Source organism: Vulpes vulpes, chromosome 12 (assembly GCF_048418805.1).
Source record: "Vulpes vulpes isolate BD-2025 chromosome 12, VulVul3, whole genome shotgun sequence".
NCBI classification, from domain to species: domain Eukaryota; kingdom Metazoa; phylum Chordata; class Mammalia; order Carnivora; family Canidae; genus Vulpes; species Vulpes vulpes.
Genome location: NC_132791.1, coordinates 93990001 through 94016681, shown reverse-complemented (window position 1 = coordinate 94016681; position 26681 = coordinate 93990001). Strand labels below are relative to the sequence as shown.

General features: G+C 56.0%; 1 protein-coding gene across 10 annotated transcripts in view; it reads left to right on the top strand.

Annotated features, from left to right (window-relative positions):
• RREB1 (ras responsive element binding protein 1) overlaps window positions 1–25221 on the top strand; it is a 132089-nt gene extending 106868 nt beyond the window's left edge. For 9 of the 10 annotated variants that reach the window (XM_072729182.1, XM_025999397.2, XM_025999396.2 and 6 more), the window contains 5 exons: window positions 5699–5888; window positions 6926–9821; window positions 16589–16753; window positions 21960–22769; window positions 24418–25221. In XM_072729182.1, coding sequence (XP_072585283.1) covers window positions 5699–5888; window positions 6926–9821; window positions 16589–16753; window positions 21960–22769; window positions 24418–24914 — 4558 coding nt within the window. In that variant the 3' untranslated portion in view covers window positions 24915–25221. The remainder of the gene's footprint in view (window positions 1–5698; window positions 5889–6925; window positions 9822–16588; window positions 16754–21959; window positions 22770–24417) is intronic. The other variant, XM_072729183.1, reaches the window with a different exon arrangement.
• The last annotated feature ends 1460 nt before the right edge of the window (window positions 25222–26681 follow it).

The following is a 26681-nucleotide window of genomic DNA, read 5'->3' as shown; positions in this document are numbered from 1 at the left end:
AAGAGAGCTTTTCCTATCAGGGCACCCGGGTGGCTCGGTCAGTTAAGTGTCTGTCTCCTGATTTCATCTCCAGTCATGATCTCAGGGTCATGGGGTCGAGCCCTGCGTCGGATTCAGGGCTCAGCGCAGAGTCTGCTTCTCCCTCTCCCTCTGCTCCTCCTCCCACATGCACATTGTCCCTACCGCCCACCCCGCCAGTCAAATAAATAAATAAAATCTCTCTTTAAAAAAAAAAAAAAAAGAACTTCTCTCATCCTTTAAATTTTCATTTGTATATTGTGTAATATGCCTGGCCCGTGTATGGAAATACTTAAAATGAACACATTTCTGTGTCAGACAACAAACACATATGGTGTGCGTGCTCAAAAATGTCCTGTTCGTCGGGTGCTGTCCAGTTTACCGAGTTTCCAGCCCACTTTCTGGCTCACCTGCTTCCCTTTTGCAGTTAACTGCACGCTGCCAAGACTCAGTGTTGTGTATTCTCAGCCTGTTTATGTCAGTAATACTTGCAATCATTTCCTATCATTTAATTAAATTTCATAATAGGCCATTGAAGTTCTTTTTATTTTTTTAAAGAATAATCTCTGCGAAACTAAGTTGGGCTGACATGATTATGGTCCAGATTAGACAGGGTATTTCTTTTATTTAGAGGAGGCGAGACGTCTGTGAACGGTGGAAAGAAATAATCGTACAAGTCTGGGGGTTCTGCTTTCACTTGATGTGCAGAAATCTAAGTTCTTGCTCTGCCTTGAAGAATCTAAAACTGGGGGATACCTGGCTGGCTGAGTTGGTTAAGCGTCTGCCTTTGGCTCAGGTCATGATCTCTAGGTCCTAGGACTGAGCCCCGTGTGGGGTTCCCTGCTCCGCCAGGAGCCTGGCCCTCTCTCTCTGCCCCTCTCCCCTGCTTGTGTGTGCACTTCCTCGCTCTCTCAAATAAAATCTTTTTTTAAAAAAAAAGTGTAAAAGTGGAAATCCACAGTGCTGTATGATAAGCATGATTCATGCGGTGGCAGAGATGAGGAACGTCTCCCCGTGCAGCTAGGCTCCGGCGTTAAGTCCTTGGCGTTAAGTCCTTAGACTCATTCTGTTCTCTAAGGTTGCAGCAGTGCAGAATTAGTGATTATCAAACCGTCGTTTCTAGAGGAAACACAGGGTCAGCTTCCTGCGGGCCTCTGCTTGCATTTTCATCAGCTGATCCATACAGATCCTGGTGTTACGTTTTCTGTTTCAAGAAATCTTACTCCGTGAATAGTGCTGACTCGCGAACAGTGTACCCCCTCCCTCCCTGCCCCCAGCACCGGAACCGGTGCCCGGATGAAGCTTGTCCGACGCACATCACAGCCTCTGGTGCTCACGCACACCGCAAGCGGCTCTTCAGTACTGTGCTTGGAGGCATCCTCAGCCACCAAATCACCAACAAGAGGCACAGGAATGCTGGAAGTATGGCACCAAGTAGACGGCGGGAGGGACACCTTACAGTCTGAGCTGGAGCAGGACGGCAGAGCAGTGTCGCCTTGGTCAGCCACAGCCAGGAATACACAGACCTCGGTGGCTCCACTTTGTCACCTTTCTGTGCACATCCTCAGGTGCACCGTGAGTAGGGATGGGGTTTATAGATACATGGTAGCGAGTTGGCAAATTGACAAATACAGAATCCACCAGTAATGAGGATTGACCCTGCCTGAGGTTAAGATAAAGTAGTTAATGTAGGGGGTGGCTTTCTTTTGCCGCACGCTGCACCTGAACCTCCTACCTGACTCTGGTCCTTGAGCCCCTCCTCTGTAAGGTGCAGTGAAGCCTTCACAGGGAAAGCTGAGCGGGGACCCAGGGCCGGCTTCCAGGTGTGACTGAATGATCATCACACACTAGCTGATTCTTCCCTAGCGCTACCTCCCGGGATTATCAGGAAGAATGATTTTAGGTATTTGTTGTGACAGCCCCACATCCGGGACAGTGCCCCGTGCTGGTCTGCAAACATCCTACACAAGATGTATGTAGTTAGTGCCAGCTATTGGAAGGAGCAAGTAGTACAGACTCCAGGTGCAGAGTGCTCGCGAGTGGCAGCCCCCTCGGCACCTGCCTTTGCACTTTGTCACTCTCTCTCTCTTATTCCTGCCTTCCAGGGAAGGCACAGAGCAGCTCAGCTCCCGTGTCGCGCAGCCTCCCAAACCTCACCTGGCTGGTGGCCAGCACGGGACAGAGGGAAAGAAGCTGGGAGAGAGAACGTCGGAATCCTCTCCGGTTCACAAAGGGCCAGGCCACATGAGGCCACCGGCTTGACCGCCCAGCCTGCCCAGAGTGGCTCACTCTGCCTGCACGTAAACCCCAGCTGGGGGGCTTTCCTGAGCCCTGGGCTCGGTGCCTCCCTCCAACCCTCCAACCCTCCAACCCAGGGTCCAACCCTGGACCCCTCCACCTTTTCCCCAGAGAGAGGCTCAGATAGTCTCATAGGTTTGCTGGGGAAACCCAGCTTCGCTTCACCCCTGCCACGGTGACACTCGCGGTAAGGGTTTCCCTTCTGTAATTTTTATAAATTCACACACACACACGCACACTTCTGCTGCAAATAGTGCTTTAGATGTCGTTGAAGCTCAGAAAAAGAGGCAAAAGGTCAGCTCACTCTCATTAGCCATTTATTTATATTCTTTAATTTATTCATGAGAGACAGGGAGAGGCAGAGACCCAAGCAGAGAGAGAAGCAGGCTCCCTATGGGGAGCCCGACGTGGGACTCAATACCAGATCTCTAGGATCACACCCTGAGCCAAACACAGATGCTCAACCGCTGAGCCCCCCAGGTATCCCTCCATCTGTAATTAGATGTTTCTCCCTCTTTTTTTTAAGCTGTTTCTCTCTTATATGCATATTAGGAACATTTTAGATATACGCACGAGTAGAGAGCACAGTAATGAACCCCCGTGCTCCCCAGTTTCAGGAATTCCCATCTCACGGCCCGGCCCTAAACATTTCATCTCTTCTCCCATCCCACATAATTCCAAAACGAGTCCCAGGCATCACATTTCACTTACCAATATTTCACTACGTATCTGTAAAGGAGGGGGACTTTTAAAAAATATGCACAACCAGAAGATGACCACAGCTTAGAAAAGTTAGTAATGATTTCTCACTATTGTCCAGTGTGTGGTCAGTGTTAAATTTCCCCAGTGCAGACGTTCTCCCCAGGGTCAGTGGAGAGCTTCCAGCTGACCGACTGCCGGGGTGGTGATGGGTGGTGATGGGGTAGGGGTGACGACGAGCATGCAGTTGAACTGGAGTCTGGGCAGGGGCAGTGACAGAGCTGCCGTGGGGCCTTGACGTTGCAGCCCCTCCAACAGACAGCGGGGCTCTTGAGCGTGCTCTGGCTGGAAAGAGAAGTTCTCTTGAGAGGCTGCAGCCGTGCTGTGTCCCTCCTCGCCTTTCTCAGGCCTGGGACTCAGCCCTTTGGGTGCTCAGGCTGGGCTTCCCAGTGGTTGGGCCGCCCCTCCGCCCACCCCCACCCGCACCTGAGGGCGCTCCGGGTTCTCTGGGGCCTCCATCCCGGGTGGGGGCCCAAAGACCGTTCCCTCAGAGAGACTTCTGTGTTTGAGTGGCTCGTGGGAACCCAGTGTGCTAAGTTTAATGGAACCACAATGGGAATCCTAATGGCAAGATGTGGCCGAGGTGGTGCCGGGGGCAGAAGAGGTTGGACACACAGCAGGGCCTGGCCAGGCCGGCCTGCCACAGCACCATAAGGAGAGCAGAGGTGCACAGACTCGGCACGGCGTTCGTCACTAGAGGGAAATGAGCTCCGCTGCCTCGTGGGTTATTTATTATCCCTTTATTTCCCCCCGAGAAGAATTTCAAAGCAGAGAGTTTCTGCCAAGGTGCCTGCAGTTGTAAACTGGGGTCGGCCGTTTTCCCTGCGCCGAGACCCACGTTTGTTCCCTGCAGAGCCCTGAGAGAACCTGCCTGAGGGGTTTTGTGAGAGCCACGTGCATTGCTACACACAGGTATTTGGAAAGGTGCGAGGCCCACAGCACCGTCCAACAAAGCCTGCTGTGGTCTTAGAAACAGAAATGCGTTAGGTCTGCACTACCCGGTGCCACTGTTGAAATGAGAGGAATGTGACTGGGGAAATTTCAATTAATTTAAATAGTCACATGTGGCTCCAGTGGCTGGTATATCCAGTACCAGTCCAGGGATGCTCATAATGCATAATGATTGGGAGTTGTCGGATGGTTTTCAGTGAGGACCCAGAAGGTGACACTGTATGAAGAGCGGAGGAAGCATCATAAAATGTCTTCAGGCGCGGTGCCTGGGTGGCTCAATCAGTAACTCTCAATTTAGGCTCAGATCATGATCTCTGGGTCATGAGATCGAGCCCCACATGAGGCTCTGTGCTGGGTGTGGAGCCCGTCTGAGATGCTCTCTCTCCCTCCCCCTCTAAAAAAAAAATTTTTTTTTTTTTAAAATAACAAAATGCATTTGTTTCACATCTTTGTGGCTCAGGACAGTTAAGGTGCAGGTCGTCTCTGAGGTGGAGAGCGCTGATGTTCAGATGGACTGCATCTGTGGGAGTCTTTCGAGGAAAAGGCAACAGCATCATAACAGGTGTGGGTGGAGGACGAACAGGGTTTATGTTTGATCTTTGCTTCATGCTAGCTGTGCCACCTCGGCCATGTTGCTTATGATTTTTGAGCCTCGGTGTTCCTGTCTATAAAACGAAAGTCAGAAGGGGCACCTGGGTGGCTCAGCAGTTGAGCATCTGCCTTTGGCTCAGGTCGTGATCCCAGAGTCCCAGGATCGAGTCCCACATCGGGCTCCCCGCAGGGAGCCTGCTTCCCCCGCTGCCTGTGTCTCTCATGAATCAGTTAAAAAAAAAAAAAAAACATGAAAGGATGCCCACCTGCCTGCGAGGGGCATGGTTGGTGCCCCTGCAGGATGCTTTGCTCTTTAGTGTAGGAGCAATGGTGGTTTTTCAGATCACGATGCTTAATAATATCAGAATTAAATACATAGTCACTGTCTTGTGCTACTAGTTCGGTTGGAGAACCTGATTATCATTTCATCCTCTTCCTTTCATCCCCATCAGAGACGGGGGATGCTGTAGAGTGTGTGCAAATGTGTGCTATTTGACTTTTTAAGCACTTACGATAATTAGAATCTGTGCAGCGAAGGGTGGGAGAGACACCTTCGAAATGACCGTCTGTGCTGCGTAATTCAGGTAAGAACAAGTAAGCCTGCAGCAGTGGCCTCAGGTTCCCAGCTGTCTTACCGGACATACCTCCCTGTTCTGTCTGCAAAGATTGCGTATCCAGAAGTTGGTGAAATATAATCTTTTTTTAAAGGAAGCGTTTTCTCGGTGCTAACCACGAGCAGAGAGGCTTCTTGGTATCCTGTCATTTTTGTTTCGATTGAGATGAAGCAACAGAAAATACAGTGCGCGGGGATCCCTGGGTGGCTCAGCGGTTTAGTGCCTGCCTTTGGCCCAGGGCACTATCCTGGAGACCCGGGATCGAGTCCCACGTCGGGCTCCCGGCATGGAGCCTGCTTCTCCCTCTTCCCCTCTCTCTCTCTCTCTCTCTCTCTCTCTCTCTCTCTCTCTATGTCTATCATAAATAAATAGAATAAATCTTAAAGAAAAAAGAAAATACAGTGCGCTACTGGACAAGCGGAAACTCTGAGCGGCCCCCTTATATCCTGTCCGTTTTTTTCTGCCAGATGTGACATTTGCTGCGTTACCTTTCGAACACACCGAGGATTGCTGCGTCACAATGCGCTCGTCCACAAACAACTTCCCAGGGACGCAATGGGAAGGCCTTTCATACAGAACAACCCTTCCATTCCTGCTGGCTTCCATGACTTAGGATTCACTGACTTCTCCTGTAGGAAGTTTCCTCGAATTTCTCAGGTATTTGGCTCGGCCCATGGACCCGGAAGCCACCTCCGCACGGGCTGAGTAGACCAGACCCCCCACTCCCACCCTAAAACCCTGAGGCTTCCCTTCCTTAAAATGTTGTCAGTTGGGTTTGTCTTTTTTTCATATATAACAACCTTTTTTCTTGAAAAAAGGTCTCGGTCTTTCAGTCTCCATCGGGTCATTGAGCTGCCGGGTGGGTTTTTATTTTGTGTTGAGTTTCTTACTAACCTGTGTCTGCTTTCCCATTCTTGGGGCGTTTGGATTTAAAGTTGTGAATTGCTCACCACCCCTACCCCACCCCTGTCTATCTGAATTGCGTTTATATTTTTTAAATATTTCCTTAATAGGCATATTACAGGTAAATATTCCCAGTGCCGGTGTCGCAGTTTATATTAAAGATGTTTGTGGTCATTATTAACCCGAACCATGTTTGTTCTCTGCCTGTAAAACACCTGCCAAAACTACTTGGAAACTACTTTAAAAAAAAAAAAAAAATTGAGATACAGGGTATCAACAGGGAAACCCTTGAGGCACAAAAGCCTCAAGTTCAGTGAATTATTCCGTATGTATAGACACATACGTATTTACCCACATGTATGCACTCACGTGACCCTCCCCCCCTCCTCATGCCCCTGCCCAGGCAACGCCCTTTGTCCCACAATCAAGAAGGTATAGTCACTTCTCCCCTGGTGGTAGGAAGTCCCCATCCCGGTAGTTTTCCAGAACACCATGTTCTGAAAGAGACTTTGTCCTATCTTTGTGCTGTTATTACTTAACCGTGTTTCACTGCTTCTCTGAGATACCCTGGGGTTGATGTCATTCACCAGGCAGGAAAGTGCTTAGGATGCTCTGCGGGTTCCCTGATTGAGTCGGGGATGGGCGTTAGCAAGCCGGGGGGCGGGGGTGGCGGGAGGCCCAGGCTGGGTGCTGGGGCAACCAGACAGCAGATAGGTTTCTGCCCCTCGGGGGAAGTGATGATTTTTAAACCCTCTCTGTTCCCTTGCTGTTGCCGACCCGCTTCCACGCAGGCCTGGTGTGAGACAAACCTACGGAGGTGCATCAGCGAGCAGCACCGGTTCGTCTGCGACACGTGTGACAAGGCGTTCCCCATGCTCTCCTCGCTCGCCCTGCACAGACAGACCCATGTGGCCACGGACCAGGGACGGGAAAGGCTGCCGGCCAAGACCCTGCCGGGGGACGCCCTGGACCAGAAGGCCTTCCTGGCCTTGCTGGGCCTGCAGCACACCAAAGACGTCAGGCCTGCCCCCGCCGAGGAGCCCTTGCCAGATGACAACCAAGCAATACAGCTCCAGACACTCAAGTGTCAGCTACCTCAGGACCCCGGCTGCACCAACATTCTGAGTCTGTCTCCTTTTGAAGCTGCTTCCCTGGGCGGCTCTCTCACGGTCCTCCCGGCCACCAAGGAGAGCATGAAGCACCTGTCCTTGCAGCCCTTCCAGAAGGGCTTCATCATCCAGCCCGACAGTAGTATTGTGGTCAAGCCCATCTCTGGTGAGTCCGCCATCGAGCTGGCTGACATCCAGCAGATTCTGAAGATGGCGGCCTCTGCGCCCCCTCAGATCAGTCTTCCACCTCTCTCCAAGGCCCCCGCTGCCCCTCTGCAGGCCATCTTCAAACACATGCCCCCTCTGAAGCCAAAGCCCCTGGTCACCCCGCGGACGGTGGTGGCCACGTCCACGCCCCCGCCGCTCCTCAACGCCCAGCAGGCCTCCCCCGGCTGCATCAGCCCCAGCCTCCCCCCACCGCCCCTGAAGCTCCTCAAAGGCCCCATGGAGGCGGCCTCCAGCGCCCACCTGCTGCAGTCCCAGGCCGGGGCCCAGCCGGACACGGCCACACAGCTTTTCCTGCAGCAGCCGCGGCTGGAACTGCCGGGCCAGGCTGAGATGAAGACGCAGCTGGAGCAAGACAGCATCATCGAGGCCCTGCTGCCCCTGAGCATGGAGGCCAAGATCAAGCAGGAGATCACGGAGGGGGACCTCAAGGCCATCATGACGGGGCCCGGCAGCAAGAAGGCGCCGGCCATGCGCAAGGTGCTCTACCCCTGCCGCTTCTGCAACCAGGTGTTCGCCTTCTCTGGGGTGCTGCGCGCGCACGTGCGCTCCCACCTGGGCATCTCGCCCTACCAGTGCAACATCTGCGACTACATCGCGGCCGACAAGGCCGCGCTCATCCGCCACCTGCGCACACACAGCGGCGAGCGGCCCTACATCTGCAAGATCTGCCACTACCCCTTCACCGTCAAGGCCAACTGCGAGCGGCACCTGCGTAAGAAGCACCTCAAGGCCACACGCAAGGACATCGAGAAGAACATCGAGTACGTGACCAGCAGCACCGCCGAGATGGTGGACGCCTTCTGCTCCCCGGACACAGTGTGCCGGCTGTGCGGCGAGGACCTGAAGCACTACCGGGCCCTGCGCATCCACATGCGCACGCACTGCGGCCGCGGCCTGGGTGGCTGCCCCAAGGGCCGCAAGCCCTTCGAGTGCAAGGAGTGCAGCGCCGCCTTCTCGGCCAAGCGCAACTGCATCCACCACATCCTGAAGCAGCACCTGCACGTGCCCGAGCACGACATTGAGAGCTACGTCCTGGCCACCGACGGCCTGAGTTCCGCCGAGGCGGCCGCCGAGGCCTCAGGGAGGGTGGAGGACGGGGGCGGGCCATTTGGCGATCGCAAGCCCCTGGCCGCCTTCCTGGAGCCGCAGAACGGCTTTCTCCACGGGGGCCCCGCGCAGCCCCTGCCGCCCCATGTCTCGGTCAAGCTGGAGCCCGCCAGCAACTTCGCGGTGGACTTCAACGAGCCGCTGGACTTCTCCCAGAAGGGCCTGGCCCTGGTGCAAGTAAAGCAGGAGAGTGCGGCCTTCCTGAGCCCCGCCTCCGCGGCCCCCTATGACTGCTCTATGGAGCCCATTGACCTGTCCATCCCCAAGAACTTGAGGAAAGGAGACAAGGACGTGGGTGGTGCTGGCGAAGCCAAGAAGCCTGAGCAGGAACCGGGCAGTGGCGAGCAGCCGTCCCCCTGCCCTCCGCCGTGCCCTCCGCTGCCAGTGCCCTTGGGGCCCGGTGGGGGCCCGGAGAAGCCCGTGGCCTCTGCAGCCAGCACTCTGGAAGCCCACACTCAGCCCCTGCGGGGCTCTGTCCAGCTGGCCGTCCCCATCTACTCCTCCGCGCTGGTCAACAGCTCCCCCATCTTGGGTGGCTCCACCCTCATCAGCAGCCCGGCGTTGCTGCGGCCCCTGCGCCCCAAGCCCCCCCTGCTCTTGCCAAAGCCCCCCGTGACGGAAGAGCTGCCCCCGCTGGCCTCCATCGCCCAGATCATCTCGTCCGTGTCCTCGGCGCCCACCTTGCTGAAGGCTAAGGTGGCCGACCCGGGGCCCACGAGCGCCGGCAGTCCCAGCACGGCCCCAGACAGCTTAGGAAGCACTGTTCCCAGAGCTGCCACCGCCCCTGCCAACTCCGCCGGCCCCAAAGAATCCAGCGACCCGTCCCCTCCTGCCAACAGCCCAGAGGCGGCCTCACCCACTGAGCAGGGGCCCGCGGGCTCATCCAAGAAGAGGGGCCGGAGGAAGGGCATGAGGAGCCGGCCCCGCTCCAGCAGCGGCGGGGTGGACCTAGACTCCAGCGGGGAGTTCGCCAGCATCGAGAAGATGCTGGCCACGACGGACACCAACAAGTTCAGTCCGTTTCTACAGACCACGGAGGACGATGCTCAGGACGAGGTGGCCGGAGCCCCCGCAGACCACAACGGGCCCAGTGACGAAGAGCAGGGCAGCCCTCCGGAAGACAAACTGCTGAGGGTGAAGCGGAACTCCTACGCCAACTGCCTGCAGAAGATCAACTGTCCCCACTGCCCCCGGGTCTTCCCCTGGGCTAGCTCCCTCCAGAGGCACATGCTCACACACACTGGTAAGAGGGCCCGTCAGGCCCTGAGCGCCACTTCCTGGAGGGGAGGCTGTGGCCTGGCTGGCCAGGGAGTGGGGAGGACAAGGGGCAGGGTGGAAGGTGTGGGACCCTTTTGCCCACGACCCCGTTTCTAGCTCCTCCCTCAGTCTGGGGAGCAGGGGCTTGCCTGCTGGAGAGCTTTCCCCTGTGTGCCCTTGCACCCAGAATCCTGTTCCCACCGTCTCGGCCCTCCAGGGGCTGCTGGTGAAGGCAGGCGTTAAATGTAGGTGTTTGGGCGTGAAAACAGTCCGGGGCCCCTTGGGTCACGAACGTCCATCCATCTCATCCCTTCAGGAGGCGGTAGCAGGATTACTTGGGGACAGGAGGCCAGTTAGGGCAAAAGTAGAACTCGGTAGGAAGGCATCAGCCATGGTGAACCTGCTGCTTTGGCTGGACAAACTGCCTCCCAGACTCCGCACAGCAGCTTCTAAAATCTCAAACGTTCTGTAACGTGCTTTTGACTCCACGTATTCTTAAAGAGAATGTTGCAGACCTCACAGTTATCTTTCATTGCGCTAATGCAATCCCAGCTTCCCAATGATGGGGGAAATCAGTGACAAATAGAATTTTTTTTTTTTTTTTTTTTTTTTTTAGATTTTATTTATTCTAAAACCATCAGCCGTTCTGGAGAAACACACAGATACACCAGTGTATGTTCCAAGGGACACACTTAAATTGCCAAAAACCTATCCCAAAGTATTCTTCAAGTGTTAGTGTGTGTGTGTGTTTTTGTTTTTTGTTTTTTGTTTTTTGTTTTTTGTTTTTTGTTTTTTTGAGAGAAGTTTAACAGGATGCGTTTTCAGTAATTTTATACCAGGTACTTCCAAATAGTCACATGGCCTTACGCTCCCCTCGTCGTTCTGATTTACTGAGTATTTACACAGGGTTTCTGTCATTGACCCGAAGGTCAGCCGGGTGAGATCTTTAACCCCTAGGAGATTACCACCCAAGCACTAATGGGTAGTCCCCGAAGCCAAATAGAGAACTGTGTGATACGGGATTGCCAGGTAGAATACTGGATGCTAGTTAAATTTCAGATAAAAAGCAAATAATTTGTAGCGTAGGTGTTTCTCCATCATTTATCTGAACTTCAAACTGAAGCGTCTTCAGCTGCTAAACCTGACAGCTGTAGTTAGTTACGAGGCTTAGGACTGGGAGGCAGAGGTACCGGGAGCTGGGTGTGAGCCTTGCTCTGCACCCAGGTGCGAAGGCTTCGTCCAGAGGGGGCATCACCGCAGAAGCGTCCCGGAAGCCCATGGCAGGCTGTCGCTGCTGACAGGGAGGGAGGTCGCCAAGCAGCCCCTGGAAAACGGAGGGGGGCGGGCAGGTGGGGGTGCAGGCTGCAGGTGGGGCTCTCTGAGACTGGTTGCCACAGAGATGCCGCATCTCTCTCTGGGCTGGCGGCGCCTTGAATCCAGGACTCCGGTGGCAGCAGGCCAGGAGCGCCCGTCCACGGGGGACTCGAATATGTAACAGAATTTCTAGATTTGTGAAGTCCCTGCTACGCTTTCAGGCTGTCCTTTTCCCTTCACCGGAAACCACGTAAGCCTGGCAGAGGAAAGTGGCAGTTTGTGTGGAGAAGGCAGGTCAGAAAAGCGAAGCCATCATAACCAGGAGGTGCCCCCACGCGGTGGCGTCTCGCCGCCCTTTTCGGGGGACGCTTGTTTGTCACCCGCAGAGCCTTTGGAGAAGTGAATACTCGTGTTCGCACTTCTCAGAAAGCAGGTGGCTGGGGGTGACCGTGAGCGGGGCTCTTGCCGCGGCCTCCCCCTGCTCCCCCGGCTCAGAGCCCTGTGCACGTTTTCCGTGGCTGAGGCCTTCCCCTCCCTGGCCAACCGCCAGTCTCTCCCAGGGACGGGCCCGGCCGCCGTTTCCCTCCAGGAGGCCTGCCCGCCTCTTCACCTGCCTGATAGAAGTTCCCAGTCGTTGCGGTTGCCTGGCCTTCGGACGCCGAAACGTCGTAGGTGGCGTACGGTCTTGTAGCGTCTGAAGCCGGGCAAGGAAGGCGGGAGGGTGGGATAGGGTGCGGTGGGGTGGCTATTGATAGAAAACACGTCGGGCCACTTCTCCGTCACCGGTTACTAAACCCTCGGCGGTGGCCGTGCCTGTCACAGCCCCGTCCGCGACGCCCTGGCCGTGACCTGAGGGCGGCCCCAGCCTGGGTAGAGCTAGGCCTTCCCGAGCTGTCCCGTGAGGGCAATGCTGTCCACAGCTGGAAGCAAGGAAGCGAAGGCTCACAGAGGCCGAGCAACTGGCCCATAGTCCCGTGGGTCGGGAGTGCTAGAGCGCGAGTTCAAAGCCAGGGTCACGTCCCTTGCGGCTGCCCCACGGTTGGGTGTGTGGCTGCTGGTTCTCTGCCGGCAGGTGTCCGGGGCATGCCTGCTTCTGCCTTCGTGACATATCCGGACACGCTCCAGTGCGGAAGACTGGCAAGGGGTTGGAGAGGAGATGCAGACCCAACTCCCCGCCATGAGGCCCAGCGGCCTCGAGCCCGTGCTGGCCGCCCGCATAGACGCCGTGTAAGCTGGCGCCCCCTGGGCCTGGTTAACATTCTTTGCTGTTGTTCTGCCTCAGCTTCCGGTGACAGTCCCAGCATCACCTCTGTTAAATAATTTTACAGAGCACTTGGCTGTGCCTGGTGCTGTGTTAGAACATTTTCCATTCATCAAGTGTCACAGCTGGACGGAGCCTGGGAAATCGTCCGACCCACCCCCTCTTCCCACGGATTGGTGTTTTCCTGGTAGACGCTGAGCTGTTGAGGAATCCCCCAGCCGCCTGTGCTTGGGCTCCCTGGCCCTGTGACGTGCTCTCTCCAGAAACCTCGAAATAGGACGGAGGCACGCATGTACGCGCACAGAAGCTAAACGGCTCTGAAATGGCCTTGTCAACAAAAAGCAGTCTGCAGAAAAGAGGCTTTTTTTGTCCCCCCGTAGTGTTAAAATCTAGCTGTGCGCTAGCCAGAAGCTTCGAGCAGTGTCTGGGGTCAGATGGCCGTTAGGCAGACCGCCTCTTGTGTCTCAGGAGCCCCCCCTCCTCCTGACCTGTTAGCAAATGCACAGAATGATCAGAACATCCTAGATGGGCAGCATTAGGGAGACCAGATGTCCCGCATCCAGGGGGCTTGCTGTGGCTGCGGGGGAGGGCCCGTGGCTCTGGTTCTGGGGATTACGTCCCAGGTGAAGCCAGGCGTCTGTCTGCCGTCCTGCTTCATCAGCCCGGGTGAGCTCTACGTGAGGCTGAGCTCCCTCCTCGCACTCTCCTAGCCTGTGTCCCCGGGGAGCGGGGCTGGTCACTGGTTCCTCGCTGCCTCCTCCTCCTCCTCCGCCTGAATAGTGTTGCCTCCTTGGGAGAGGACAGTCCGATGTCCCTGCCCTTCCCCCTCACGTAGGCCACAGGCCAAGAGAATACAGAAAACGCACTTGGCCCGCTTCTCCTCCAAATGACAAATCCCAGGTCAGGACCCTCGGATGGCTGAGCACCCTCCCCCCACTCTCCCCGCCCCCCAGCTCTGACCTTTTGGGATCCTCCCAGGTGGTGTTTGTGCCTTTTCTTTGCTGACCTGAGGCCCTCTGCACTCACCTGTCCTACCCGCTGCTCGACCAGCGTCAGTGTCGGAGCTGAAGTCAGTACGACGTGCAAACCTCAGTGTGGAAAGTGCTTTGGACCCAAACCAGTGCAGTTTGGCTACTTCTGACTTTCTGAAGTTGGCAGCCTTGGCTATTTTTGCCCAGCCAGCCCTGCGTGCATCTCTGAGACACACAGGGGAGAGAGAAGCCTTACCCACGAGGGTGAGGGCCATGGAAAGAAGTCTGAGGGTGGGACGAGCGCCCGCTGCTCATTCTTCTCCTCATGAGCCGGGTGCCTGCCAGATGGCATCACGTAGCACACGTTCCTCTTTTCCCGACTGCTCTCTGACAGTGAAGCAGGCTAGCCGATGGCTTTCACGGCTCCTGATGGAGGTAGCGGGCGGCCGTAGGTCTCTGGTGCGAAGGAAACTCCTGTGGTTACAGGTGCACTTAGAAACACCCCTGCCAGAGCAGTAACCTGTGGCAGTTACCCAAATCAATGAACTCGTGAGATACTTTCCAGGTAGATCACCAGGGGACGAGTTTTGGGGAAGCCTGTCTGATCCAGAAATGACTGGAAGGGCTCGTGTTTTTCTCTGTCCGTGCACTCCAGAGAACACACACCACACCGCTATTCAAAACGTCAGACTTGTGTGTCGATTATACGTCAGTAAAAATAAGCGAGTGGGTGAACGAAGGCAAAAATGTCAGGCTTCTGCAGCGAGAGGTGAACTTTTAAAGATTCCTGTTTGTTGTCGCTTTGAGAACCTTCATAATGCGATTACGATACTCTGACATCATCGGGTTCTTGTTTGATTTTGGCACACGGATGGGAATTTTCAACATGGGGCCCGAGCCCGGCTGTCCAAACCCAGCTGTAGAAGGGGAGCTGTCAAGTCAGAGCAAACCATGTATTGGGAAGAAGTAAGGAACCGATTATATGATTTCAAATCCAGAATCCCAACAGTTAGTTCCTCATCATCCCAGCTTCTGACTGGTGCCGCTCCCAGCTAGGCCTGGCCTGACTCGGAGAAGCTGTGATAGTTGATGCTTGACGATGAAATATTAAAGTATTTTTCTTGCTTAAAATAAAGGCCGAATAATTATGGAAGATTATGTTCAGTGTTTAGCAAAAGGCAAGGGTAATTTGGAGCGTGCCTCTCCGCTCCCCCCTCCCCAAAAAATAATCATTATAACACAACCAGTCTTCATGTAAAAGCGTGATTTGGGTTTTGTTTTGTTTTTTTTTTTTTTAAGATTTTTATGTATTCATGAGAGACACAGAGAGAGACACAGGCAGAGGGAGACGCAGGCTCCTTGGAGGGAGGTCAATGTGGGACTTGATCCCAGGACCCCGGGATCACGCTCTGAGCTGAAGGCAGACGCTCAGCTGCAGAACCACCCAGGTGTCCCATGATTTTTTTTTATGTCATTTTTATAACTTAGCAGAAAACACAGCTCTGTGGAGGGAAGCCTTTTTTTTTTTTTTTTTTTTTTAAAAGAAAGCTTTAAAGCCGTGGGCTCTCCACTCGATCCTGTAGGTCCCCTGTGAGCCCCTTCAAAGCACACATGCCAGGCGTCTGGGATTCTCATTCCATGGCCTTTGATGGTTTCGGGCATCTGTATTCTTAAAAAGTTCCACTGGTGATTTTGAAGCATCACCCGGAAGGGTCTTGCAGCTCAGGAGGGAAGGGACGTCCCCTTTCCTTGATTGCTCCCGATGCTGGGATTTGGCAGGGCAGTGATTCTGGGCGTGCTCTGTGTGACTGGCGCCCCCTGGAGTTGTGTGGTGTCGGTGCTAGTTCTTCCTTCCCCTTGTGAGCCAAGGCCCAGGCGCCGGGCCCAGGTGGTCACTTGCAGTGGATGCGTGGGTCGTCCCCTGCACTAGATGGAGCATCCGTTGACAGCCAGCGGGAGGCTGAGGGCCCCCAGGATTGGTGTGTCGAGGGGGCCGCGCCAGCTGACTTTGCTGCCAGTTCTTGACACATGCACTCGATGGTGGCGGCCCCAGGGTTCCGAGGGACACCCGCCAGGCTGCAGCTCTGAAGTCGTGTTTGTTAGTACACAAAACCTCTTCCCCTGTAAAATCAGAAAGTGGGATCTTAGCACTTGGGGGAAAACAGAAGAATCCAGCGATAGGGTAAATGGCCTTCCCTCTCCTGCATTTCCGCTCACCGGCCCCTTCCCTTGGCCCCCGCTGCTCCTCCCGTCCTCCTTGCCTTTGCTTCTCCCTGCGCGTCCAGCCTCGTGCACACACACACAGGACAAGTTGCAGAGGAGCCTGGCCCACGTTTTGGAAATACTGTGTTTATGGTACAGAAGGAGTCAAGATGGGAGGATAAGACAGGCAAAGCAAAGCCGAGAACCCGTTTCTCAGGAGGTACCCCGTGGTGGAGTTGGCGGGGACGTGGGGGCTGCTCGGCCACTTTTCTTCACAGGCAGGTCTGTGGCCGGGAGCACCTGCTCTAACACAGACTCGGGCCTTTGTCGGGCATGTGGACTGCCAGCAAGGCCCCAGGACGAAGCGGACGGAGAACCCCTAGTGCAAGGAGCGGACCTCCTCCGCGTTGCCTGCTGGGCCCGCAGTGAGCTTGGGCAGAGGTCACCCTAGGCCTGTCACCCTGGCATTTCCCTGCTTCCGGTCCCCCGAGGGCAGGCTGCACCCACCTCGGCCGGGCAGAGGGCGGTGGCTCCCAGGGACATGCCCGGCTTCAAGATTCCAGTCTGATTTCCCAGCATCTGTAGTGCTTGCCAGAAATTTCCCAAGAGGTGGCTTCTCTTCGCGACAGATTGCAGGTGTCTCCTATCCCTTCACTCGCTCTTTTGTTGCCATTGTTAAGATTTTTAATTGCAATACTGTTGTTGTAAGCATCTTGGTTTCATTGTTAACTTTTAGCACTTTGAAGACAAAAACCTTCATTGCGTTTCGCTCAGGATAAGGCAAGATATCATTTGAGTTGTTGATGTTACCGGTGGTTTTTTTTGTTTTGTTTTTGTTTTTTGTTTTTTTAAGTGTGTGCATGCGTGCGTGTGTGGTTTTTTTTAAAGTAAGGGGTGGGGGTGGGGTGGATATGCCAGTTATCCCAGGAGAATGAATGGAAAGCGACTTTTCTTTTTCATTGCAGTAGAAAGCCAGATAAATATATATTTTTTTTCCTGCTTCAGGTCAGAAACCCTTCCCTTGTCAAAAATGCGATGCCTTCTTTTCTACCAAATCTAACTGTGAACGCCACCAGTTGCGCAAACACGGAGTTACCAACTGCTCCCTGAGAAGAAACGGGCTTATCCCCCAGTCAAAAGAGAGTGATGTTGGACCCCATGATAGCACAGGTAGTGCTCCCGGGTGACGGAGAGGAGGGCGACTCAGCTCTGCTAGTGTGGGAGCCAGCTCCGGCCACGTAAGCCTGGCGGGCTGCCTTCCCCATTCCTCTGTAGGACTCGGCAGGCAGGCGGTAGCAACGGGCCCTGCCGAGGACTGGGAGCGTGCAGCGGGCTGGGGCTGGGGACACACTGACATACCCCTAGGTCGCTCTCCCGAGCCGCTAGGGAAGATCTGCGTGGCCCTCCCTGTGCAGGCCCTCTCTGATCCTGCTGTTTGGCCCCCTGGAGTGGGACACAAGGCTGGGGCGGGGGGTACAGTCCTAGCTCTCGGTAGTAGGATCACCTCTGAAAAGGATATGAAACCTTACTGGCTCGGGGTGTTGTTTTCTCAAAGCCCAGCCTCTGCTACATCCTACAGAGCAGGGACGGGCTCCCTCCGATGTAGGGTATTTCAGGAAGTCGTGATGCCCAGCCCTCCACGGGGAGGGGTATGTGGGGTGGGGGTGTTTTTCTCTTTAATAACTCTCTTCCCAGTAAAAAAAAAAAAACCGAAAAAACAAAAACAAAACAAAAAAAAACTTTGTCTTGTTTGAAAAAGCACTCTGCATGTCCTTTCTTTAATCACATCTCTGCTTGACCTGAATCCGGGTATTATTCTCATGTGCTGATACGTGCTTCCTTCCTCCAGCCCCTACAGAGCAATTAACGGCTGCTCAGTGCATCTCCTGCCACCTTTTCCCCCCCCTTACAGCTTCTGTATTCACTCCTGTCCTCTATTCAGTCCATTCCAGCATCTCCCAAGTGCCAGGGTTCTGCGCCCCCCCACCCTCACCCCCCAAGACAGAGCAGAAAACCGGCTGCTGCGGGTTACCTACGTACATGACAGTTAGCTGCCGCGGGTTGGCAACAGGTATGGACCCAGTCCTGCAGGCCGTGGAAGCCTGACATTTCCCCATTGCTCAGAGCCGAAGAGGTTCTCCCCAGAGGCGTTTGTCCAGGGGTGTAATTGTGTCTTGCACTTCTCTGCCTCGGATTTGGGTGGGGGTGGGAGCTGCGTGGCCTGGGAGCCCCCCTCGTTTCCCCAGCCTCCTGAGTTGCAGGGGGACAGGGGCACATCTGAATGGGTAGCACTTCCAGGAAGGAGAATTGATCCAGACCCTCTGCCTCCCCCCGCCCCCCCAGCCGTCCCCCACACCCTAGTTAAAGAAACAGGCCCCTGAACTACCAGGCCCTTTGGGTAAGATCAGGCCCTCTAAGGGTATCAAAACGTAAGCCTGTTTGTGGGCTCCTCCCCACAGATTCCATCTGGGCATAACTTGCCAGGATCTTTGAGTAAAGAGAGATCGGGAACTTTGCCATGACTCGGATCCCCATGAGCCAGGGATCTGCTGTTCCGTCCCCGGGGACCCCGCAGCGATGCTGGCGGGACTCGCACGTGCTGCAGACAGTCGCTCTTAACGTTTAACCGCTGGCCACCGTGTCACCCGAACATTTTCTCGAAGCCCGGTTTAAGAAAGCAGCTGTGTGATTCTAACCCATAGTGATCCCAAGCGAGGGAAAGCAGTAGATAATTGAGGTCAAGGTAGCTGTTGGTTTCCCAAGGTGGGAGGCAAGTAAGAACCTGGTGCCGGATGCACGTTGTGCACTTGAGCCTGCAGACAAACCCAGAGCCCATGCACCCGGCTGACCCCGGGGGTGTGGGCAGCCAGCTGCGGGAGCCCCCAGACGCAAAGCTAATCAGGATACACCTCTTAGCTTCAGCCCAGCACCAAATTTTACTCCGCGAATGTATTCATTTTTTTTAAATTGGCAGCTACACAAGTTCTGTTTTGCCAAATCCCGCTGGAGCCCCCACCGTTGCCCTGTCCTGGAGGTTGTGTAGGGTTTCTTTAAGGGACAGAGCCTCTGGAAAAAGAAAATTCACTGAAAGCTGTAATGTGAAACCAGCAAAGAGAAAATAAATGTTCGGTTTCGTTGTGGTCACAATCCATACATGGTAAGAAAGAAGGGGGCAAGGGGGTTAGGGATTCCAGGGAGAGTTTCAGACCCAGGTAAGCATGGTGGGGACCGTGGGGTGAAACTTGCTTTCGGGGCTCCCTCCCGTCAAGTTAAAAGTGAGGCTTTAGCGGAAGACCATAAACAACAAAGGCAGGAAACAGCCAAGGAAGTTCTCGAGGGGTTTTCTTAGGTTTACATGCCCAGCTTTCAAGTCCCTAATTTTATAACATAAGTCCGACTTTCTCAATCCTGTAAGTTCTTAGAGGAAAATGTACCCCAGGTTCCCGACCCCTCCCCCAAGGGAATGCTAACAATGCTACGAAGGGGGCAGTCCTGGCCCAAAGGGGCACTCGGAGCTCTCCGTTCACTCTCTCATGGGCGGAGAGGTTCCCTGGCCCGCTGGCTCTTTGGGGGATACTCGTGGTTCTTCTCGGGGTGATGCCTGCGGGAGCCTCCGTATTTGCAGGCACCTGCACGAGACTTTCTAAGTCTGTAGGAAGGTGGAACTTTGACTTCTCACCGGCCAGAAGCCCCCTGTGCCAGCGCGCACGGGCGGCCCGATGCAGACAGTAGCTTCCTCAACAGCTGCCCCCCTGCCCGGGTCGACTGGGTGTTTTTAGGTTGGTAGCTGGTCACGTCAATGAGGAACGTGGAGTTTCTAGGAAGCCGGAGAGGATTCATCGTTGAGCTGACATGAAGGTCTCCACTTGCCCCGTAGGAGGAGCTGTGGGTTCATTATCTGCTGGTGCTCGCAGGATCCCTGCTTCCTCTAGCAGTTTTCTGAGGTCTAGCATCACGAATGAGGGCCGGGTAGGGACAGAGGATTAACAGCTAAGATAGGTGGCGTTGCTTATAAAAGCCATCTGTTTTGCTACCTGCGTTTGAAGGCGTAGGCGGTTGAAGGAGTGTTGGGGGGAGGGGGGGGCGGTGGGCAACTTAGAGGCTGGATATTGGTGAAATGAGAAGAGGCCCAGTCATCACTTAATGAAAATCAGTTGAAGTTGCTAGAACTTCCAGGGGCCCGGGCTGCCCTGTGGGACACTCCCCCTAGTGAGAGTCTGGGTAGAGCTGAGCCAAGCCCCCTTTTGTTCCTCAGAGGAAGGGAGTTGGCCGTTCTCGGGATTTAGGGTGAGCTCTCCATTATCCACCCTGACGGACGCACCCAAGAGTGAGAACAGCCGGGTATTAGCGTATTTACTTGGGTTTGGTTTCAGAATCCATCTTTTTTTTTTTTTTTTAAAGAGCATCTTTTTTTTTTTTTTTAATTTATTTATTCATGAGAGGCAGAGACCCAGGCAGAGGGAGAAGCAGGCTCCATGCAGGGAGCCCAACATGGGACTCGATCCCGGGACTCCAGGATCACGCCCTGGGCCAAAGGCAGGCGTTTAACCACTGAGCCACTCAGGCATCCCTTTTTTTTTTTTAATTTTTTTTTATTTATTTATGATAGTCACAGAGAGAGAGAGAGAGAGAGGCAGAGACACAGGCAGAGGGAGAAGCAGGCTCCATGCACCGGGAGCCCAACATGGGACTCGATCCGGGTCCCCAGGATCGCGCCCTGGGCCAAAGGCAGGCGCCAAACCGCTGCACCACCCAGGGATCCCCCAGGCGTCCCTTTTTAAGAGCATCTTAAGTATGTTCTGCTACAGGGAACTCGAAAACCCATTTGGTGAAAAAATAACAAGAAAATCAGCCTAAAAGCCATGTTTGGTGAAAAAAATTAAGAGAAACAGCCTAGAATATACCGCGATAAAAAAGGAAGTAACCAGAGATTAAGCTCTTTTTTAAGAAACTGAGCATATATACTTTTTTTTTTTAATTTTTTTTTTTTTTTGTAGAGTTCACACCCGAAATCCATTTACTAGATGCTCCCAGTCGGGATGATTCAAGACAACGAGCACACGGTTTTTCTGTAGAATAAGGCCTAGGTACTGGTGTATCTCGGGAGTCCTCTTATTTTAAACTTGATCATTTCATAAAGATCATTTATTGACAGATTTTTACATTGACACCATAAGTATTTGTTTCCTTCTGAAACTTGTTGAGATACTCAAATAGTGACTGCCGAAAGGAACAGCCCCCATAAGGCCAGCGGAGTGACGTAGTGGGAGTGCCGTGGAGAGGGCTGTAGGTAAGCCAAAAGCCCCGGGCGGGTGTGAGCGTGGCAAGCGTAGGGCCAGCTCCTCTGCCCCCAGCCCCAGGGCGGCCTTGATGGCAAAGAATCGATCCGGTGACTCAGAGTGATGGGTGTGGGCGGACATGGTGCCAGGTCGGGGCACATCAAGTGAGGGTCCAGGTTAGACGCCTGAATCTGCTGGCTCGGGCCCTGTAACCACGAGGGAAGTCCAGCTGACCCAGGTGCCCCGAAACGATGGCTTTTGCCCGCCCGATTGTGGGAGGCACTTGCGGAGCCCTGCGGTAATAAGTTGGCCGTTGGATCTATGATTAAGCGGTAGTCCTCAGCAGACAGCTGCACGGTCCTCGCACACCTCGAAGACGTCGTCAGGTCCTCATTCAACCCGAATGAAGAGGTGACGGTGCTTCTGATACTTAGCTGTTGCCTGTTCGGGGTTGCTGGGGCTGCCACAGCGCCATCCGTTAGGACGGTCATTTAAAAACTGGGAGACTTTGCACATCTGGCTTTGCTCTGGGGGGGACAGGTGTAGGGCGAGGCACTGCTTCCAGTCACTGCGTGGGCCCACAGCAGCCAGGGCGGCCGACAGCGTGCATGCACCTCCTCCTGCCCCGGAGTGCCCCCCGGGAATCCGTGGCAGGCGCCAGCGCAGTGCTGCGGGCTGCGGGCCTCCCCTGGCCGCTCCTGGGGGGCCGCTCGCGCAGCTGCCCTGTGTGTGTTGCATGTTCGTATAATCTCTCTGCGCTGGAAAAATAACTCGTCCGGCTTAGCTTCCTCAACCTCCCTAGAGCTGCGAGTCTCTGGAATGCACCCCCTGTCCTCTCTCGCCGATCCTTCTGTCTGCTGCCCTCAGTCGCTCACACCTTCCTGGGGGCCCGTTGGGGGGCAGGGTGCTGGGCACCGCCGTGGGGGCCAGGGCTCTGGGCGCAGCGTGTCCGTGGAGGCTCCTCTTGCGTCCCAGGGTCACCAATGGCCTCGCGGGGGGTGAGTGGTGACACGGAGCGGGGCGGGGGGCGGGTCCAGCCGAGAGTCCCGGTGGGGGGCCCCGGGCCTCAGCCTGTGCCCCTGTGCTCGCTCCCGCAGACAGCCAGTCGGACGCCGAGACCCCGGCGGCGGCGGGGGGCGAAGTGCTGGACCTCACCTCCCGGGAGAGAGAGCAGCCGGTGGCTGAGGGGGCCCCCCCTGCGCCCACCCAGGCCCACGAGGAGCTCCCCGCCGAGGAGGTGCAGCCCGGGGACGGGCAGGAGCAGGCAGCCGGCGACGGGCAGGAGCGCGAGGAGCAGCCCGCTGGGGACAGGGACGAGGACGCCGACGGCCCCGAGGACGACACAGTCAGCAACAAGAGCCTGGACCTCAACCTCGCCAGCAGGCTGATGGGCTTCAAGCTGGCCGAGGGCGACGCGGGCGCGGCGGGCGGCGGGGGCCCCGGCCCACAGGACCACAAGCACGCGTGCCACGTCTGCGGCAAGAGTTTCAAGTTCCAGGGGACCCTGAGCCGCCACCGTAAGGCCCATGGCCGCGAGGAGCCCCGGGAGGACGGCCCGGCCGCCAGCGGAGGGGGTTCCGAGGGCCCGCCGTCCCCCGGCCCCGAGCCCGACGAGAAGCCCCCCGCCGACGCCTCCTCCGAGGAGCCTGCCGCGGCCGACAGGGTGGCCTCGTCGGCATCCGACGCCTCCGGGGAGAAGCCGAGCGAGGAGGCAGACGGTGCCTCTGATGGGGAGAGTGTGGCCGAGAAGAGGTCCTCGGAGCGGAGTGACGACGACAAGAAGCCAAAGACAGACTCCCCGAGGAGCACGGCCAGCAAGGCAGACAAGAGGAAGAAGGTGTGCAGTGTGTGCAACAAGAGGTTCTGGTCCTTGCAGGACCTGACGCGGCACATGAGGTCCCACACAGGTAAGGAGGGGGCCGGAGTGCGGGGCGCCGCCGCTGCCCACGCCTGCCCGTCCACCTGCCCACCCAGCCTGCCTGCCCATCCACCTGCCCACCCAGCCTGCCTGCCATCCATCTGCTCATCCACCTGCCTGCCCAGCCCATCTGCCCATCCATCTGCTCATCCACCTGCCCGCCCAGCCCATCTGCCCATCCACCTGCCCACCCAGGCCACCTGCCCGTCCACCTACCCACCCAGCCCATCTACCCATCCATCTGCTCATCCACCTGCCCGCCCAGCCCACTTGCCCATCCAGCCCACCTGCCCATCCACCTGCCCGTCCAGCCCAGCTGCCCATCTACCTCCCCACCCAGCCTACCTGCCTGCCCACCTGCCCACCCACCCATCCACCAAGGGGCCCTTTTGCTGGCACATGCTGCCCCTGCCACCGCCACCTGAATCAAACACCTCCCCCAAAGCAGCAAGGCCGAGTTGAGGTCCTGAGCAGGCCCTTGGCCAGGTGAAGTCCGGTAAACTCGGAATTTAACCGGTGGTTCTCTTTGCCATCAGAACGTACAGCATACAGGGATGCAGCATGTACCCTCAGCAGCGGTAGTTTTGAGAGCACTTTGGTCAGCCCCCCAAGCCTCAAGTCTTCCCAGTTCTAGAACGGGCTGCCCGGTCCCATAGAAGCATCTAGAAGAATGTGGGTGCTGGGTGTTTGGGACCAGCGTAAGCCTGAGGAGGACTGGGGGTGAAGCCTGGGAGCCGGCAGGTGCTCGGTGGGAGGCACCTGGGTCCTGTCCTCCCCCATAAGGTGGACATTTGGCTGCACATGCACACGAGGGGCTTGTCCATGCTCCTTCTGGAACTCCCCACCTACAAACCCCCCGAAGCAGAGCCATTGTTTTGGTAGCAAGGGGGAGACTTGGGTGTCCTCGTAAAGCTGAAAGATGTGAACCCATCCCCTCGTCCCCCTTTCCCCCACCCAAAAAAACAACCCCAGGGCTTGCACCTCAGCCTCTGCTTCCCTGGGCCCCTCCCGCGGCAGCCAGGGTGCCCGCATCCGCCCCACACCCTCCTCCGCCCGCAGCAGCTCGGCCTCTGCTCAGGGGATTTGGAGGGCTCCGGGGCTTGGCTCCCAGCAGAGAGATATTCTTGGGCTCCTGGCAGGTGGTGCCCTCAGCTGCTCACAGCCCAGTGTTTGTGAGCGGGACGGAAAGCCCCAGCTGCTCCGCATCAGAACAGAGTGTCTGGTGCCTCGGGCTGACGAGGTGCCGCTGTCCTGCACGACCCTCAGAAACGGTGCCCCGGCCCTGTGAGGGGGACTTCACCTGAGGTTTCTCTACAGGCCTGTCTGGGTGTCCTTGAGGCATCCAGCTGGGGACCCTGGTTCCTGCATCCGTGTATGAAGAACTAGTCTGAGAGATGGAAGGGAGAGGGAAGCGGAGGCGGCCCCTTGCATTTCTGCTTCCTTATTTTGCCAGTTCAGACAAATAAGAGGGTTTGCCCTGAGTCCGGGTGCGGGCAGTGCGGGGTGGGGGGCTGGCCCTTGCCACCTGCTGCTCCTTTGGCTGCACCCATGGCTGCCACCCACGTAGGCCACGGAGGTGCATGGATGCCAGCGGCCCCACGGTTAACGGACGTGACTTCTTTCTCCCGCCGCTCCAGGAGAAAGGCCCTACAAGTGTCAGACCTGCGAGCGAACCTTCACCCTGAAGCACAGCCTGGTTCGCCATCAGCGGGTCCACCAGAAAGCCAGGCACGCCAAGCAGCATGGGAAGGACAGCGACAAGGATGAGCGGGGCGAGGAGGACAGTGGGAGTGAGTCCACCCACAGCGGCAACAACCCCGTCTCAGAGAATGAGGCCGACGCGGCCCCGCCGGCCAGCAACCACGTGGCCGTCACCCGGAGCCGGAAGGAGAGCCTGGCCGTCACCACCAAGGATCCCAGCCGCAGGGAGGAGCGGGCGGCGCTTCGGACGGCGGGCGCTGGCCAGGCTGATGCTGGCAGGAGCGCTGCCAAGGCCCCGCCGGCGGGCAGCCCCAAGGAGCAGGGGTCTCAGGGCGACCCGGGCCCGGAGAGCCCGCCGGCCCTCGTGCAAGATCTGCCCGCCCGTGCCCTGCTGGCCGCGGACGGGGCCTCGCCGCTCCTGGGAGTGGAGTGATAGTTCACCCCGTCCCCCCGGCGGCACACAGATGAAAGCCAGCAGAGCAAAGTGTCCTGAATCTAGATTTCATGAGGTTTCCTCAGTGCCCTTCAACTATCGGGGAGTGTGTGTGTGTGAGTGAGTGAGTGAGTGAGTGAGCGAGCGAGAGCAGGAGCGGGCCGCCCTGCCCGGTGCCACAGCCTTACACCCCCGTCCAAGAGACGCAGCAGGTGCACACTTCGAGTGCCTTAAGTACTCACCAGCCCTTCGGTGTAGCCTGGGTGTTGTGTTTCCCCAAAATGACTGTTTGGAAAAAAAAAAAAAAAAAAAGCAGATGTTTTAATGAATTATTTGGAGAGGACCTTTTCATTTAAGCATTAACGTTATCTTCTGTATTGTTGTGTCTGAGCTTGTCCTTGCGAATCTGTGATCGTCACCTATGTTCTGTGAGCTGGAAACAGAAGAAAAGAAAAAACGCCCTTGCATACCCACAGCCAATAACTGGAAGAAAATGATGTGAATTTCATGTAAATTGCCAGAGGAAATACGGATAAGATGTTCTTTTCTCAAATAGACCTTTTTCTTTTCTGTGTTCGCTGCCTGGTGGAGCTGTAGTTTGGTCCTCGGGATGGCGGGACGTGGCTGATGAAGGTTTCCAGCGTGGCGCCAGCCGAAACCAGGAGAGACGCTAGCTTCGGCCCCGTACTCCCGTGTTTCCAGCGTCAGACCTGACACTTACTGTTCCAGTTTCAAGACCTCCGTTCTTAACTTCCAGAGAAGAGTTAACGCTGGCGACTTTAACCTATGGAGAACGTGCGAAGATGTCACGTATCTGATTCCCCCCCCCCCTTTGGGTATATGTATTATTAATATTATTATTATTATTATTATTAGTTCATCAGTTTGCTGGTCTCTGCAGTCAGCAGAAACAAATGGGCAATATTTGTCCCGGGAGACCTGGGCTGCCCCCGGGTCCCCGCGTGGGCCTGTGCCCGCGGCTTTCCTCGGCACCCCCGGGTGGCAGCTCTTCTACTGTACTTAGACAAGCCTTTCTTCCGTGACTGCAGAATCCAGCGGGGGGGCCGGGAGCGGTCCTCCCTGGTGGGCGGCCGAGAGCAGCCCCCAGAGGGCAGAGAGCAGCCTGGCGGCCAGGAGGCCCGGCCCGAGCCTTACCCGCCCGTGCTACTGTCACGTGCAAAGCGAGGAAGTACTACTACTGGTTATAAAACGCACACGGGAGATGAAAGATGAGACGCAGATTTGTATTTACCTTCCTGTGATGTGGGGTTGGTGCTTGACGATAAACATGCTGTTTCTAACGTTCCTGAAATTGCCTGAACCCCGCCACCACCACCACCCCCTCCCCGGGTGCAAAGAAAAAAAAAAAAGGGCAGGATTTCTTTTTTTTTTTTTTTTCCGTGAGCATCCCACGCAGGCAGTTAGAGTCCCCTCCCTGCAGCCGCCGGCAGCGGCGAGAAAGCTAGCCCTGCTGTAGCTGAGCGTGCGCTCGGCACCCTGTCCTGCAGCCGGCACCTCTGGGGTGCCCGAGCGCCCCGCGTGCCCCCCCCCCACTTCACCCCCACGAGCACGGACACGCCCCGTTCTCTCTCCCCACCGACAGTGGCCAAAATCCCAGCAGCCCAAACTTCAAAGGAAGACGTGTATTCTTGGGATAATGACAAGCGATCTCCTTGCATGTGAAAGGAAAAAGGTCGAGGCATCTATGACTTTTCAGCTTTCCTGGGGAGCTGAACCCAGAACCGGGTCGACTCCGGATGAATACAA